Source organism: Pteronotus mesoamericanus, unplaced genomic scaffold, assembly GCF_021234165.1.
Source record: "Pteronotus mesoamericanus isolate MK-2021 breed Mesoamerican mustached bat unplaced genomic scaffold, CSHL_Meso_final contig_64, whole genome shotgun sequence".
Lineage (NCBI taxonomy): Eukaryota > Metazoa > Chordata > Mammalia > Chiroptera > Mormoopidae > Pteronotus > Pteronotus mesoamericanus.
This window is the reverse complement of record NW_026555224.1, coordinates 2,142,250-2,159,087: the sequence shown is the minus strand read 5'-3', so window position 1 is coordinate 2,159,087 and position 16,838 is coordinate 2,142,250. Positions and strand designations below refer to the sequence as shown.

The following is a 16,838-nucleotide window of genomic DNA, read 5'->3' as shown; positions in this document are numbered from 1 at the left end:
CTGGTCGTCTCCTGACCCTGAGGCAGCAGTTGTCATTTATCATCACACCTGGCCTGTAAAAAAGAAATTGTGACTATGAAGCCATGTTAGTGGGACCAAAAGGCCACATGTTTCAAGAAAAATGAGAGAGAATATTTCCTGGTGAAGGTTAGGAATATTTTGACATGTTGAATATTCAAAGTGGCCTCGATTCCTATACACCACCTGCCTGGCTCCATAGGTAGTTGGGAACTGAAAATGGTGAGAAGTCTAAAAGTATCAGTTTTCCAGCATTAAGCAGCCTTCCAGAATGAATGTATTAACACCTTCCAGAAAAGGCAAGAAAGTATTTATCACAGTTCATGAAACATACCAGGTTGGTCCCCTCTCCTCTCTTCCCTGAGAGACGCGGCTGGCCCATCCTTATGATCTTTATTTGGGTTCTTTTTAGGTGATGTGACCCAAAAGCAGTCTAGAGTGGTGAGAGCCATCCTGTGGCTCTGCGGACTGGAGGACAAGGGCCAGGCGGAGCCCATGAGCAGAGCAGACCCTGTCATCGTGTCCTTGGAAGAAAATCCCTCTGTGAAAGCCCTTCTAAATATCAACCTCATACTCTGCCTCAGCTCTGCCATTTTTCTCTGGGGCTACTTTGCTTAGTGTGGGGTAAACCAAGGTGTCCAAGCTCACAGTTTGTTTTCAGCACCCCATTTTTTTAAATGAAGAAAAGAAATAAAGCTTTGTTTGTTTACCATGAGGCTTCAAGGGCGTTTATGGGCTATTTTCAACATGACATTTAGTTTTTCTAAAAAGGGAATGAAGTTTGGAGACTGGAAACTGGAGAGAAGCGTAAAAGCTTCCTTGTTTCCAAAAGCTAGTTATTCACCCTTCCAGTCCATGGTGCAACAGCAACAGCAACAGCCAAAGTCAAAGGGATAAACAAGCAAACACTTCTGAGACCTCCGAGCCTAACAGCAGCCGTATCACCTGGGCTGAGTGCTTGGTACTTGAACTTTTCCCAGCTCACCTTCAAGGTGCTAGGAATGGGATCTGCATTCTATCTTTTCCCTTCTAGTCTTGCTGACTGAGGTGTCCTGAAGGTTTTCTCACTGTGGTACTTGTTCCTCGATATGGCTTCTGGGAAATATACCTGAGTTGGTGCCCTGGAATCTTGTGCTATCAAAAACCTGGGGAATTGTGTGTGCTCCCCAGATTCTGCTTAGCCTGTGTTTCTCTGCTCAAGTCCCCACAATGATGCTTCCCTAAAACAATCAGCCAGAGGGACAGACAACTCCATAGGGATCTCTACCAGCTGACGGGCAACAGGGCTTTTGATCTGAAGGCACCCCTGCTCTGTGTAGAGCCAGCTGTCCTGATTTCTCTACTCTGGGTTACAATGGGCCTAATGGCATGAACTGAAGGGGCTGTTTGCCACATGCACAGTTAAGAGCAAGGGCAGGCCGACAGTTAGCCCTGAGAACATCTCTGGGTAACCCAGAGCCATGAACTCTCATTCTAGTCCCGGGAGAAAGGAGGCTTGAGGGGTGGGTTGGAACCACTTATTGGCCTGACAACTGAAGCATGGAGTAGACTCTCAAGGAACCCCAATATCCAAATTTCAAAGGAACATGGACAAGAAACCCAGGGGCCACTGGCTCACCTGGTCACTGAGTGATATCTTCAGCGCCTATGTGATGCCCTCAACACCTGCACCAGCATGGTCCGAAGGTAAATGTCTTAGCTCAGACCTTACCCGTTGGAGGCCTAGCTTTGCTGCACTAACGCAAATGATAGCTGTGGGTGGGGCAAGGGTACACACCTCAGCCCTCCTCAGAAAGGGACTATGTGGGGAGCTGTTCACGAATGTGTCTTCTATCCAGACCCCTGTAACTGGCTCCTGGCAAGAGGCTGAGCTGGTGTCTGGGACAAGTGGGCTCAAAAGGAGGTTGAGTGCCCCTCTCCAAGGGACATGGAGGTGAGTGGGAGGCCCAGGAGGCTTCCCCAAATTGCCCCTCAGCAAGCCCTGGTGGCTACTCTGGACTGTCACACCAAGCCCTCTGCTGACACTGGTTGGGGTCAGAAGTGCATTTCAGTGGGAGATGTCACTATGAACTCAGGCCACTGCCATTTTTCCCCAATCACTGCCAGTCTCCTGACTGGCCTTCCTGCTTCTAACCCATTCTCCAGCCCCTGGTAGGGAGAGTGAGTCTGATCAAGCCACTCCTCCATTTAGCCTCTTCCAGTGACTTTCCCAAATTCCCAGGATGAAGTCCACATTCCTTGACGGGAATTTCAAGACCCCTGAAGGCCAGGCCTTTGCCAGCTTCAACTCTGATCACTTGCTCTTTGCAGGCTAAGGTCACGCCTCACTCATTCCTTTCCACCTCCTGGGCTAGCACAGTGGGTGGCATACAGTGGGCTCCATAAGTATGGTTATAAATATCCAATAAGTAGGGGTTTTTTTTTTGCCTCTGCTCTTCCCTTTGCCTAAACTATCCCTCCTTCATCTTCGGGCTAACTCCTAATCTCTGCTTAACCATCACTTCCTCCAGGAAGCCTCCCTGATCACCCAATTCCCATCATGACATGTGCCTTCAAAGCTGATGTCATGCTTCGTTGGTTACTTAATGGTCTTCCCAACTGGAGTTTCTCAAGGGCAGAACGTCATTCTCACTGATGCCTAGCACAGTGCCTGATGAGTGAATGAATGGATGACCTTAAAACACCAATGTTATCTGGCTCCTTATCCATATCCACCTGCCACACCCCCTCCTTGGCATGGCTGTCCACCTCTGCCCAGGTACCTATGGTCAAGGAACACCCACTATTACTGCACCAAGTTAGTTCCTTGAGGTGTAAGCTTGTAGAGGTGACTGAATCCCCTTTGACCACCGCAGTCTCTAAGCTGCCTTGTGACCAGCCCTCACCTTTGGGAAGGGCACACAATCAATGACCCAATCATGCTGACTCAGCCACCCTAGCTAACAATGAGTTAACCCTAATCTAGGCAAGCATCTGCTCCTCTCTCACGGTCTCCTGCTTCTATGCTGGTCCCGCCCGAGTCCATATTCTGCACTGCAGCCACGAGGATTCAAAGTACAAATTGGACTGTCACTCCCTTCATCCCTTATGGCCCCTCTGCCCTTCACAACTTCCAAACGCAGGATGTAGAGCTCTTTCCATTCCCGTTGCCCCGTACCTCACAGCTGCACACCTCCCACTCAGCTTCCCTGCTGCCTCTGAGCACACAGCCACTGCACCAGCTGTCCCTTCTCTCTGAGGTGTCCACCCCTACTTTCCCATACTGTCCCACTGCTCTTCCTGCTCCACACCATCCCTACCTGCTTCCTGCGTGCTCATCTACAAGCTCCCTGGGGGCCAAGGCCATGGTTGTATGGATCAGGTTGGTTCTCCAGTGTCTAGGCCTGTGTATGGAAGAGTATGTCCTCAGTAATTATCTGGAGGACACGTAGCAATTATTTGTAAGACCTGGCTTCAATTCTAAGAGTCCTTGTGTGGAAAGAAAAATGAGTTTCTACCATGAAATGGCATACAAATGTTTTTTGGGTCAAATATAATTTATTGATGTGCACAAAAACTGAATTCAGAGAGGGCAAAAACAGAACCTTGGTGAATTTTTGTACTTCCAAAAACATATTTGGTTCAAATATACCCCCATGTATCATTTGTAATGTTTTGATGTGTGTGACAGCTAGACCCTAAGATGACCCTCAATGGTCCCACTTCCTGGTGTTCCTTGCCTTTGTATAATCTCCTCCCCAGACTGAACCAGTGACTGGCTTCTAACCAAGAATACTGTGGCAAATGTTGGCCTGTAGTTAATGACCACATTACATCACGTAGGACTGTCTTGCTAGCAGATTCACTTGAGTCCTTGATGGCTTGATGAAGCAGCAGCCACACTGGGAAAGCTCACGTATCCAAGTGCAGGCAGCCTCCAGACCATGATCAGCCAGCTGCCAGGGTTCTCAGACCTTGTGGTCTTACAACCACAAGGACATGAGTTGACAACAACCTGAAGGTGCTGAGGAGTGGATCCTTCCCCAGCTGAACCTCCAGATGCAACCCCAGCCTTGACTGACACAGTGACCACAGCCTAGAAAGGCCATGCAGAGGACTCAGCTAAGCTGTTCTGGGACTTCCGACCCACAGAAATTATAAGATCATAAATGTATTTTTTTAAGCCACTAGGTTTGTGGGTATTTGTCATGTAGTAACAGATAACTGACAGTGTATGGTTTGTGAACACCTATGTGGATGGGAAGGTAGAGTTGGGTGGGGAAGAGTGTGGGAGGACAGAAGTTTGCCTGAGGAGCTCTGCCATGTGTAGTGCCAAGAGACAGTGACAGCAATGTGGCAGCCCTCCAGCAGGGGCAGTCACATCCCTGTGGCATCATGGAGATGCTCCCACCACGATGTCTTTACAGCTCTGAATGCAAGACCAGCCCTCACGCTGTGACTCACCCATCATCATGGACAGTAGCCTTGACTTGGTACTGGCCTCTGACACATACACAAGTAAGAGTCAAATAAGTCATTTTTCTTTATGTTGGAGTTGTTGAGGTAAGGAGGTTGCAACAAACAACAGGAGAGTGGAAACTGAACATTCTTAAGGTAATGAGGGTATTGCTAGTATTTCAGTATCAGCGTTAACAAAACACAGTTGCATTCCAGGAGGACGTTCACCATGGACCCCACGCATCATGAGGGAGGCATCTCCGAAGTGCTGCAGGTGCCAGATTGTGGACAGCCGGACTCCCTGGAGAAGGAGCTCAACACGGATGAGCAGTGTTCAGACCTTTGCTTTCTATACCAGCTTTGTTCTACAGCTAAAGGGGAGCACAGAAAGATCACATGTGGATGGTGTATGAGGGGGGAAGAGAGTGAGCCTTAGGCAAATATAAATTTAAGATATGGGGGGGCGTGGGAATGGGCTTACAGGTACATATTCTCAAAGTAATTGATGTAGGGAGTACTTCAAGGTACAGAGAACTTTGAGTTAACAGAAAAAAGGGATTGACCTTTTCAAGTTAAACTTGCTGAGTTAATTCATAGTAGAAGGAGGTGCAGTGTCTGCTGGGACAGGTCATGATACACCCAGCAAACACCACTGGTGGTGTGCTCCTGTTTCCTCCCGAGAGAAGATGGCCAAACCTGGGCGAAGGGGAAGGCTGCTGTTGGGTCTGCCAACCTCACTTTACTCCACTTCCCTATAAGCTCTTCCCAAGTATTTCAATCCTGAGAAAAAGTGCCTTCTAGTCATTGGAAACTGGAACTCCACTGGGAAGAAATGGCTCTGGCGTCTGCATGAGGCCCGTGAGGTGGTGGGTCAGTCACAAGAGTCTAAGTGTCTTTGGGTGGACAGGAAAGGGGGTCAGGACTGGTAAGAGCAAAGGAAGAGCCTTACCCTTGGAACATTCACTGAGGGATAGCCAGTCAGGTTTCTGGGGCACCTGTTGGCTGGTGTCACTGCTGTGGCCTCGTTCTCTGTTCTTTCAAACATCTATAGTCACAGTTACACCCCCAGGTGGCTCAGCCACAATTATATTTGGTTAAGTGAACACGCATGCACACACATACACACAATCCAGTTTTTCCTCCAAGAACGATAAAGTTTTCATATAAACCACAGAATATATTTAATTCAAATTAAACATGAAACTATAATAATGTTCGGTCCTTATGAAGTAGCAATTACATGGTTTTTAAAAAAAGAACAGTCCATTTCTTTCTACATTCTGGCAATCCAACAAGGTACAAGTTACATCCAGTTTGCTGTGGTGACGGATCCAGCAGTCACCATAGATGCTCACAGCTGTGAGGGGTCAGGGACACATAGGATTGTACTTCATATAAAATGACTCTGCAGCAGAATGAAGTCCAAGTAGCAGGAAGGAGGCGAGTTGTGTAATGAATGTGCTTTATTAAATAGAGAATAACATGTTGCTTTTCCCATTCATTCCAAATTGCCGTTGGCGTCGCCTGCAGTGACGGCAGTCACAAAGCTCCACATTTCTACTCTTTCTACTCCAGGTTTCTGTTTTGTTTTGTTTTGTTTGGCGTCATTTCTTTCCTATGCAAAGAAAGCCAGCTTCTTCAGGACACAGGTCATTCAGCTTTAAGTGTCAGCCTCCACTCTGTCACTGGGCTGCTGGAAGGCAAAGCGCTATGTGGTCAGGCTTCTTCCTTCCCTCGATTGTAAGCTGCTCACTGTTTGGTCTGCAGAGGTCAATGTCTGCCTGCCCCATTCCACTCACAAGGGTGGAAGGGGTCATGGGCTGTGGTGGCTTTCTTCACAGGGCGGTACTTTCTGTATCATTGTCCATATCCAACAGAACGCGGCCAGGCAGGTCTTTGCTTGCTGAGTCGGGATGCGTTTCAGGAAAGACACTGCGAATCGGTTCTGACACCCTAGAATTGGCGTCTGGACAAAAACACAAGAGATGTGTTATCAATGCATGGTCATGCCCAAGAGGACACCCAAGGGTACTCTGAGAGGAAGAGAAGCTGAAGAGATTGAGAATCAGCCCAGATACACACACGTTCCCTTACCAGAGGCACCATTAGCCCTAAGAAATTGAGTCAAGCCTTTGAGACTCCACGGGCAGCCATGTGGCAGCCTCACCTCCTGGCCCTGCTGGTCCTTTTTGTGAGCCTGTGGCAGTCCTGAAATGCAGCACGTGAAGGACCCCCACTTGCTCTGATGGAGGAGAGGAAATCTGATTCTTTCCTCCATCAGAGCAAGTACGCCAGTGTCTCTAGCGTACTAATTGAAGCCTCCCGACAACATGTGGGCTGCAGGAATAGGTGAACTTCACTGGGAAGAACTCCCTCCTCTAAGGCTGATGAGTGTTCCTGCTGTTAATGCTACACCCTCAACCTCAGCACTGGTGATATTGCTGGGCCAGATCACTTTGGGTTGTGGGGACTGTGCTGTGCACTACAGGATGTAATAGCAGCAACCCTGCCCTCCACCCTCTAGATGCCAGTGGCACTAAGTCCTTTTCCCCCACACTGTAACAACCAAAGATGTCTCCAGATACAGTTGACTGTCCCCTGGGGGAGGGGGGCACAATTACCCCTGGTTGGCAATCACTAAGGTAGACTGTCAAATCTCCTGTAAGTAGTAATTTATTCATCTGTGTCTAAATTTTATATTTCTACTGTTTTTTTCCATGTCTTATGTTGGCTGTAACTCCTCTATCAAGGTGGCAAATACATGGTCCTTAAGCCACTGTCCCTCACTCCCATGCTCACAAGACACTTAACCAATCACAGCCCTTTTCCTAGTGAGGCGATACATCTCCATTCATTCATTTGTGCACATATACATACTGAGCACTTGCCATGTACCTGAGGACACAGCAGTGAGCAAGCCAGACACAGCTTTGATGAAGCTCGTGGTCGAGCAGGCACCTTGATTAAGAGAGAGGATTTGTTTCTCCAGTAGATTTAGGTGCCAGCCAACGACAAGAGCCTTGTCAGAGATTTTAGGGAGAGGGCCAGTGAGAAGGGACGTGCTCAGATCTGCTGTAGTTTCACTTTGCTGGGTTAGGGCCAGTCATATAGGGAGCAGGGAGAGAACTAGAGTGAGAGGTGGGCATGAAGCACAGCTCCCCCTTTATGCTTAAGAACTGCTTTCTGCCCTTGCTGTCCTACCTGCTTCTTACCCACACAGACAGAGCTGCCCATGCAGGTGCACTTCTGGGAGGCTCATTGTTTTGAGACTGGTTCCTGCCCCTATTTACTTCCTGAAGTTGGCAGACCTGGGTTGGCAGACCTGTCCCTCAAGGTTTCGTATGTACCACAACTCAGAGAAATTTCTAGATTTAGGATGGTAGCAAGGTATCCAAGAGTTCAGGTGCTGAATGCCACTTCAAATTATATAGTCTGATAACTGTAAAACCAACTGGAGTGTGTTGAATTGCACCATCCAATGGTACAGTCGAGGGTGGTCTAGTGCACAAAATAAAGGATGTCTTGAATTTGTCCTCAGTAGAAGGGAAGGCAACAGGGCAGGTACCATGTCTATCTTGTTCACAGTGCCTAAAAGAATGACTGGTTACTAGCAGATGCTCAATAAATTTTGTGGCTGGCCAGCTGGGTGGATGAATGAATGGATGGACAAATTAAAGGATGAAGAGTCATCTAGAGCAACCATCTTTCCAATCCTCTCTTTCCATAGTCTCAGGTAAAGAAGCAGCCATGTCTCAAAGGCAATACTGGTAGAAGAAATCTACTGCAAATTCAATCCTCTTTCTGTAACTCAACAAAGACAAGGAACTACGGCAGGGACATGCCTAGCAGGATGCATGAGGCAAGGGAAGTGTACACACTGTTTAGATTTCTACTTGTTCGTAACTGTATTTACAGGCAAATTCAACACCTATCCGCCACAGCTATCTTCAGAGGACAAGCTTGCTCTTTCTTTTAACATGACATATAAACTCTCAATTTGTGCTCGATTTCTGAATGTCTCTAGCTATTTATGATGAACACATTACTTATATACTCAGAAGTCGCTTTCCTCTCCTCCTGCTTACTCCGTTTGGTTAACCTGAAGTTGGCAGGTATGTGTCTTTCCCCAGCCCCTCTCTCTTACATGAATTATTTCTTAAAAGAAAACAAGTCTACTTACATACAACAAGCAGTAAGAACCCCGGCATGTGTGAAGAGCCACCTTCAGAAAGAGACTGATCTCCATCACAACAGCTGACAGTGTCAGTGCTGTGTATCAGATATGGTGCTAAGTGAGCACACCGCCTCATACTGCCTCACTGAGCCCCTGGGAAGCACTGGTGCCACCCTCAAGATAAGGAAGGGGGACTCCAGAGGCTCAATCCTTGCTTCAGGTGACAAGGCCAGCACTAGACAGAGCACCAGAGTCAGACTGGCTGGACTCTGGAGTCTGACTCTGTATCAGCATAACATGCTCCCTCCTCCCCAAAGGAGTCTGTATGTCCTTTGGTGAGGGTCTTGGTAGAGAGGACAGTATCTGAGGAGACAACGGGTTGGGTCTTAAACAGCTTGGTTCACTTTAGTAAAAAAATTATTTTAGAAGATTTTTAAATACTTCTAAAACTTTCTGGCTATGAATTTACATAAGGCACCATTTTTCATTCTTCGCATTCCCAGGAAGGCTGGTCTTTGAGCACAGGCTGCTTGGAGCTGAGTTCACATGACAGATGTTCCATTAACAAAACAAAAACAAAAGAACAGAGAAAGCGAGAGGGGCCCAGGAAGAGCCTCCACTCAGGCAGCATGTGATATGGTTTGCCACCAACTGGGGGCTCAGACAGACGTAACCAGGTCCCTCCCTTTCCTATCTTAATCCAGCAAGTGGGAGCTCCAGGGCCAGGACTGCACTCTGTAATTTAGGGTATGGTCCTAGAAGACCTATCTGTCACTCCAACAATTTTCCCTATGTGCTTAGGTTACAAACCTACCCTCCAAATCTCCAAGGTTATTTTGATAGCCACTTTGACAGGTATCAGACCTAAACACCTTATTGAAATCAGACAACTGCTGGTCAATCAACCCCCTCCCCACCTCTCATTCCTCTTCCCTAAACTAGAGTGTGAAGGAATGACTCCTTTCTACTCTTCAGTTTTCAGGGCTGTGAGAGGCTTTTCAGTCTCTAACAGATTTTGAGTCAATCTTGTATCATTTTAGCCAAAAGAGAGATTCTGCTCAAGTCTCCCTGGATGTCTACTGTGACATGACTCAATGACTCATATCTATTTATAAAAATAAACTGCAAACAGAAGCCACTTAAATGTCCAACTATAAGCCATACTACATCTGCTTAACAAAGTATTATGTGGTCATTGAAAAGGTGGTTATAAAAACTACATTGTAACATGGGAAAGAGCATTTGATGTAAAATAAAATAAAAATGTGAAGCCTATATATGCCAAATAATTATGATCACGTACTTTCTTGCCTTTTAGAGAAAATACTATCATGAAAAAGAACAGAATATGAATACTGGACTTCTTCAATTATAGATAGGTGATTTATTATTATTCTAGTCCCCCAATTTGCTTTAGTAGCTATGTTTATTTTTTAACACATTACTTTCATGCTATAAAGAGAGTTTAATTTTAGCAAGGGAACACTATGAGAACCAGTGAAGTGTCCATTTTTAATGACTACTTTGAGAGAGACTTGTTGCACTACCACACAGTGGGCAAGTGACTCACAGTGTCTCAGGTTCAGGAAATTAAGAAATGTCTTTTGTTCCTGAGCCTTTTTTTAAAAAGGATCTTATTTACTTATTTTTAGAGAGAGAAGGGAGGGAAAAGGAAAGGGAAACATCAATTTGTTGTACGTACCCCAAAAGGGGGCTGAACCTGCAACCCAGGCATATGCCTTCACTGGGAATAGAACCTGCGACCTTTCACAATGCCCAACCAACTGAGCCACACCAATCAGGGCCTGAGCCTTGTCTTTTTAGTCTACCACCAAATGGTGCACTAGAATCATACTGTGGACACCTGGGCCCCAGACTTCCTGTGTCTGGGTCCTAGCAGACTGGGTTGGCATATAAGTTTTAAAATGTTGACATATGACAAAACTCTGATTTTCTATTTTTTTCTAGGTAAAAGTAATAAATAGCTACCATTTATTTGGACCCACTGTGTATTAAGAACGGTAGGCTGCTTTTCTTCTTTTAGCCAATGCAATCCCTTCAACAATAATTCTCACAAACATCACCACTTTGCAGATCACCCAGGCTGTGCTCTGCCTGATACTACAGAGAGAACTGACATTTGATTTCATATATGTCCAGCTCAGAGTACACCCTCCCCACTGCACCTCTAGCCTGCCCTGTACAGAAAAGAACGGAAACTGAAAGAGTACCAAGGCCACCCTGTGACCCTTGTCACACAGCTGTGAGCGCACTTATTATTCAGAGGATTAAAGCAAGCATGAACAAATAAAGCCAGCCTCCTTTGGGGCATGCACTGTTAGTGGGGATGCGAGCAGGCAGGGTTAGAGTGACCGGTTAGTATCAGGCATTAGTGCACACATATGATCATCAAGTAGCAAAAATGCTTTGGCCAATCAGGTGCCTTTTCCTTACCATTAAATATTCCAATTTCAGTTCTGACTGATTATGGCAGGTCATACATCTAAATTATTTAATAAAATGTTTAAATTAGAACACTCTTCGCTAAAATCTATGACTTTAAAAACAGCAAGGTGTAAGCTATTTCCATTAGAAAGCTAACATCCGTACTACTTTTTAGAGTAACAGTGAAGACAGGGAAGAAGAGCCTCAAATGGTGGCAGCTGCCCCATCCCAGGGGCTGGCACTGAGCTGCCAAGAGTGGTGGCCACCGCTGCTTGGCAGCAACAATCTCCCCCAAGAGCTTATCTTAATCCCCAGGCCTTAATTTAGTATTTTTAAGAGTGAATGCTCCAAACAAACACCCGGTTTTCAGAAGTTTGTCTGTGTAAAGTTTTCCAAGTGAACCCCGATGTCATGACAAAGGACTGCCTGTCAATGGAAGTTCCACTTTCCTTCTGGAAATGCCCAATGGCTATATCCAAGATCAGTGCACAGCAGCATCGTCAACATTCACGGACTTGTAAGTTCTGAACACTGGCCTTGTGTGCTTCCAATGGCAGTCCAGTGGACTTTAAGAAATTGAAAGTTAATTCTGGAATACAAAGGTAATCGTGGTGACCTAGAATTTCTTGAGTTAGGAGAATTCATAGAATGGATTTGTTTTAAGATATTTAGCTAATATCCTAAGGAAAAGTAGTTTTTCTATAAATTTTCACTTATCCGATAATTGTAAAGTACAGAGCATTACAGTGTTGAAGCAGATCAACAAAATAATCTCCTGGAATAAATACATCCCAAGTAACAACAGCATTAAAGAACAGACACAATTCTGGTTTGTAGTGCTTCACTTAAATAAAAGGAAGGGTCTGGGAAATAGATTTTGATGTGTCACAAAAACTGAAGTGTTACAGGCTCAGCCTTAATTAGGATCTAGTCCCTTCATCCTGTGACTTCCGCAACTGGGCAGCCCCAGATTTTTTGGGTCATCTCCAAGGAGTCGGGAAGCTGGAATCATATCTGTGCTCTCCTCCATGTTTTAGAAGTTGGGCTCCTGTTTTCCCCTCCTGGTTTCTACAGAAAGCCTTATTTGGACCCAAGCTGTGAACACTCTGGCTAAGTATAAGTAGCCCACTAAAGGCTTAATGCTCAGATCAGCTGATTAGAGCCAGTGTATCCATTCTCATGCCTTATGCCATCCAAATGTGGGCCAAAAAGCAAGATCCAAATGAGTCTCACAGCGTCTTTTAAGAGCTCACGTGGTTTAGGAAAGCAAAATGTAAGCATGCTAGCATGTAAAGGGATTTAGTGTATGATCTTTGTGTTTCTTTTTGTCCTGAAAATTTTAAACATCAAATTAAGAAGCTCCATGCAGTTAATTTGCACTTAAAATTAAATTTTAAACAATTAAATATTAAAGCTCAAGACACAAGGGACACAATTTCCCATGCTGACTGCACCCAAGTCCTTCTTGGCTGGGTGTGACAAGCCAATCAATGACAGGTAAATCATGCCAGAGGAGCAGACTGCTTGTGAAAGGCCTATCGAAAAGAAAGAAGACATTCTTAGTATCTTATCTGACCAGCTTGAAATCGGGCTCTCAATCTACTGACATATAGCTCTTAAATTCAGAGCACTGCAGCTCCAAGTGCTTCTGATGATAACAAAAGTGACGTCTACATGCTGCAGGACAAATGGCAAGGGGGCACACGGCTGCTCCTGAGCACAAACTCAAAAGCACACACGCAGAACACGGCTAAGCGGGGACACTGGGGCAAGCTGCTGGGCAGCTACAAACCTTAGTCCTGTTCACCTTCCCCACCTGTGAGGGCGCTAGGGAGGGCATCTATTGGGAAACAAACAAACAACAAACCACAAGTGGCTTTGTTTTTCTAAAAAAGCAGGTGTCATCAGAAAAAAATTAACCACACTTATAACACATTTAAATTACACATTATATTCCTGAAAAAAAGTGTTATCAAAAGATAGACTAGTTAGCTAATCCTCATCATTTGGGGTACCAGTTTTGGGTGCCCCTTGATTCATTTCAGCTGAGAAGTCACTCTGTATGGCTGGGGAGCCCAGAGACATATTTCAGCTTCTTCTCTAAAAATAGCTACACTAAAACAACAAAAACAAAAACAAAAATAAAAAAATAAAAAAATCAAAATTAAAAAAATACAAATAAAAATTGCTCGAGAACAATATAAAATTCGGCTGTTGTAAAAAGTAATTCAAAGCCTCCGATTACTATTTTAAAAAACGCATTTAAAGAAATATCCATTCATCCCATCCTTAAATAGTAAATTAGAGCACTTTGGGTGAAAATCTTAAAATCATAATTAAATAAAGACAGTCATGTTATAGACTGCCTATAAAATATGTCTCGTTAGGTAGCTCACTAAAATATGCAGTCACCGCTGCATCAAACAGTTTCAATGGAATCAGAATCGTGAGAAAAATCTTGGTTCTTCTACTTTCATGTGATCTCCCTTTCCTGAGCATCCAATTTGGCACAAATCATGGTTGTTTTTAAGTTATACCTGAAATGCTTCACTTACTATAAACATTTTTATTCTTAGAAGGGAAATAACCATTTTAATGAGGAATTCACTAAAAAATGAATTTCATGCTCATGTTGTACAGATACCTTCCACCTAGATCAGGTCACTGTGCTTAGACAAATGTAGTGGGTTGGCCAAAAAGTCTGTCTGGTTTCCCTGTAAGATGGCTCTAGTAGCACTTAGTTGTCTTTAACTTCCTTCAAAACAATTTTGCTAGATTATATTGTGACAGCTGTTGTATCAGTGTGCATTTAAAAAAAAACATCAAAATTGGTGAATTTTTGTGTACCCTTTTAATATTGAAGATGAAGGAAAATATGCAACATTTGTGGCATATTATACTTTATTATTTCAAGAAAGGTAAGAACACAACTGAAACACAAGATTTGTGCAGTATATGGAGAAAGTGCTGTGACTGATCGAACATGTCAAAAGCAATTTGCAAAGTTTTGTGCTGGAGGTTTCTTGCTGGACAATACTCAATGGTCAGGCAGACCAGCTGAATTTGAGAGCGATCAAATAGAGACATTAACTGAGAACAGTCAATGTTATACTTCGCAGGAAAGAGCCAAAATGCTCAAAATAACCAAATCAGGCATTAAAAAAAATTTTCACCAACTTGGTTATGTTAATTGCTTCAATGTTTGGGTTCCACATAAGTTTAGAGGAAAAAAAATTTCCTGACTGTATTTCTGTATGTGATTCTCTACTTAAACATATCAAAAATGTTCTGTTTTTAAAACAAATTGTGACGGGCAATGAACAAGTGGATACTTTACAATAATGTGGAAGGGAAGAGATCATGGGGTAAAAGAAATGAACCACCACCAACCACACCAATGTCCGGTCTTCATCCAAAGAAGGTAATGTGTATATGGTAGGATTGGACGAGAGTCCTCTATTACGATCTTGTTCCAGAAAGCCAAACAACAATTCCAACAAGTACTGCTTCCAATTACACCAACTGAAAGCAGCACTCCACAAAAAGCATCTGGAATTAGTCAACAGAAAACCCATAATCTTCCATCAGGATAACGCAAGACTGCATGTTTCTTTGAGGACCAGGCAAAAACTGTTACAGCTTGTCTGGGAAGTGCTGTATTCACCAGACATTGCAACTTCAGGTTTCCAAAATTTGCTTAATGGAAAAAATTTCAATTCCTTGAAAGGCTGCAAAAGGCACCAGTACTTTGCTCAAAAAAGATAAAAAGTTTTGGGAAGATGCAATAATGAAGTTGCCTGAAAGACACAAGATGGTAGTGGAACAGAACCGTGAATACGTTGTTCAATGAAGTTACTGGTGAAAATGAAAAATGTGTCCTTTGTTTTTACTTAAAAACTGAACGAACTTTTTGGCCAACCCAATACATGTAGCTAGATCCTGAACACACAATGAAACTGTAAATCATGAATCAGCAAATTTAATGCGCTCTAGTCGGTATTGTAGGTTCTGCTAAGCATATCACCTCTCAAAACTCAGCTGTTTCAGCACAGAGGCAGCCTGACACAGCATGTAAACAAATGGGTGTGTCTGTTTTCCAATAAAAGGAGTGACACAAACAGGCTGGGACCAGACTTAGTCTCACTTGCAGACGCTGCTGCGGATCACAGCGGAAGTGGAGGGGCTGGTACAGAAGCTGAGCACCAAGTTCCTACTCACCCGTTACTATTTTGGAGGCGGTGGGCACTGCACTGGAAAGGCTACTGTCCCCCGCTGGGTGGGCACCAGGAGGGTGAGGGGGTGGGGGCACACTGGGTCGGTTCCTGGGCTTTGGTACTGGTCTCGGTCGTGGTAAGGTCCCAGCATGTGGCTGCGCAGTCTCAGGGTGGCCCCCTGCGGGGGGCTGGGAGGCCGGCAGGCCCAGGCTCTGCTTCGCTAAGGGCGGAGTGCTGGGGGGCGTGGGCGTCCTGGGCGGGGTGTGTGCGGACTGCTCCAGTCCCTGCTCAGCTGGCAGACCCTGGCCACCTAGCCTGGTGTGGGCCTGTGGGGCCTGCGTGGGGGGCTGCGGCGGCGGGTGACTGGGCGCGTGCATAGGAGCCAGGCTGCCTGAGGATCTCCGGGGTGCACACTGCTGCGAGGTGGCCGACGGCTGCCCGGGGGCTGGGCCTGCGTGCTGGCTGGGAGGAGATGGACTTCCGGTGGCCGGCTTCAGTGACAAGCTGGGTGCCTGCTGCGCTGCCCCTGGGGAACTCTGGCTCCCCGGATGGCCAGGAGGTGGGTTTCCTGGTTTCGGAGGTGCTGGAGCAGGTTTCTTGACAGCTGCACAAAGGGGAAACACACCTTTCAGTAGGAACAGCAGTGACAGCCAACACCCGCTGAACTAGGGAGCAAGGGTAACCGTACTGCTCAAGCCCTGCTGATGTCACGACTCCCAACAGGACGTCATCAGGGGGCACTTTACCTCTGCAGTCTTCTTCCTAAAACCCAGAGTCCCAGTCTCACCATGAGAAAAACATCTGAGAAATGCAAATTGAGAGACTTTCTTCAAAATGCCTGACTAGTGCTCCCCAAAATTGCCAAAGCCATGAAAAATCCACGGAAAACCAAGAAACTGTCACAGACCAGAGGAGAACATACAGAAAGGATAACTAAATGCATTGTGGCCCCCTGGCTGGAAGCAAGCCTGGAACAGGAATGGCCATCAGTGGAAAAACTGGGGACATTTGAACAAATACGGACTTCAGTTAATAGCAACATACCATTTTGTTTCTATCTGTGATAAATGATGTGAGATGTTAACAAGGGAATACTGGAAGGGAACTCTCAGCCCTATCTTTGCTACTTTTCTATAAAACTAAAATTATTCCAAAATAAAAAAGTTTATTTTTAAAAGTACATGATACATTTATAGGCCTTTAAAGACCTGTCATTTTATAAGTTCAACAAGAATACTCAGCGGCCATCCTGCCTACACGGAGCTGCTGCTCTAAGTCACTCGGTGCCCACTTGTCAGTGCCCTGCTCGCATGACCTGAGAGTGTGGGGAGAAAGGAGCAAAGCAAGAACAGCTAAGGGGCAACCTCCAAGTACAGGTGGTCTGCTGTGCATGCCATAGACACCTGCTCTAAGCCTCTTCTCCTAGAGGACTTGATTTTTTTAAATAATAGGAAGTCTACCAATTCTGAAATCATTTGAGCTACAAGATAATTCTAGGTAAAAGTAAAAGAAATCTGGCAGGTGGTCTTAGAATTACTTCTTTAAGGAGA

The 16,838-nt window shown here is 45.2% G+C and overlaps 2 protein-coding genes across 6 annotated transcripts in view; one reads left to right on the top strand and one right to left on the bottom strand.

Annotated features, from left to right (window-relative positions):
* Nucleotides 1-636, top strand: part of SLC5A11 (solute carrier family 5 member 11) — a 43,784-nt gene extending 43,148 nt beyond the window's left edge. For all 3 annotated transcript variants that reach the window (XM_054580945.1, XM_054580944.1, XM_054580943.1), the window contains one exon: nucleotides 431-636. In XM_054580945.1, coding sequence (XP_054436920.1) covers nucleotides 431-636 — 206 coding nt within the window. The remainder of the gene's footprint in view (nucleotides 1-430) is intronic.
* A 5,010-nt stretch (nucleotides 637-5,646) lies between these two features.
* Nucleotides 5,647-16,838, bottom strand: part of ARHGAP17 (Rho GTPase activating protein 17) — an 87,896-nt gene continuing 76,704 nt past the window's right edge. For 2 of the 3 annotated variants that reach the window (XM_054580880.1, XM_054580882.1), the window contains 2 exons: nucleotides 15,293-15,892; nucleotides 5,647-6,421 (listed from right to left, as the gene is read on the bottom strand). In XM_054580880.1, coding sequence (XP_054436855.1) covers nucleotides 6,291-6,421; nucleotides 15,293-15,892 — 731 coding nt within the window. In that variant the 3' untranslated portion in view covers nucleotides 5,647-6,290. Of the gene's footprint in view, nucleotides 6,422-12,866; nucleotides 12,915-15,292; nucleotides 15,893-16,838 lie in introns of all 3 variants that reach the window. The other variant, XM_054580881.1, reaches the window with a different exon arrangement.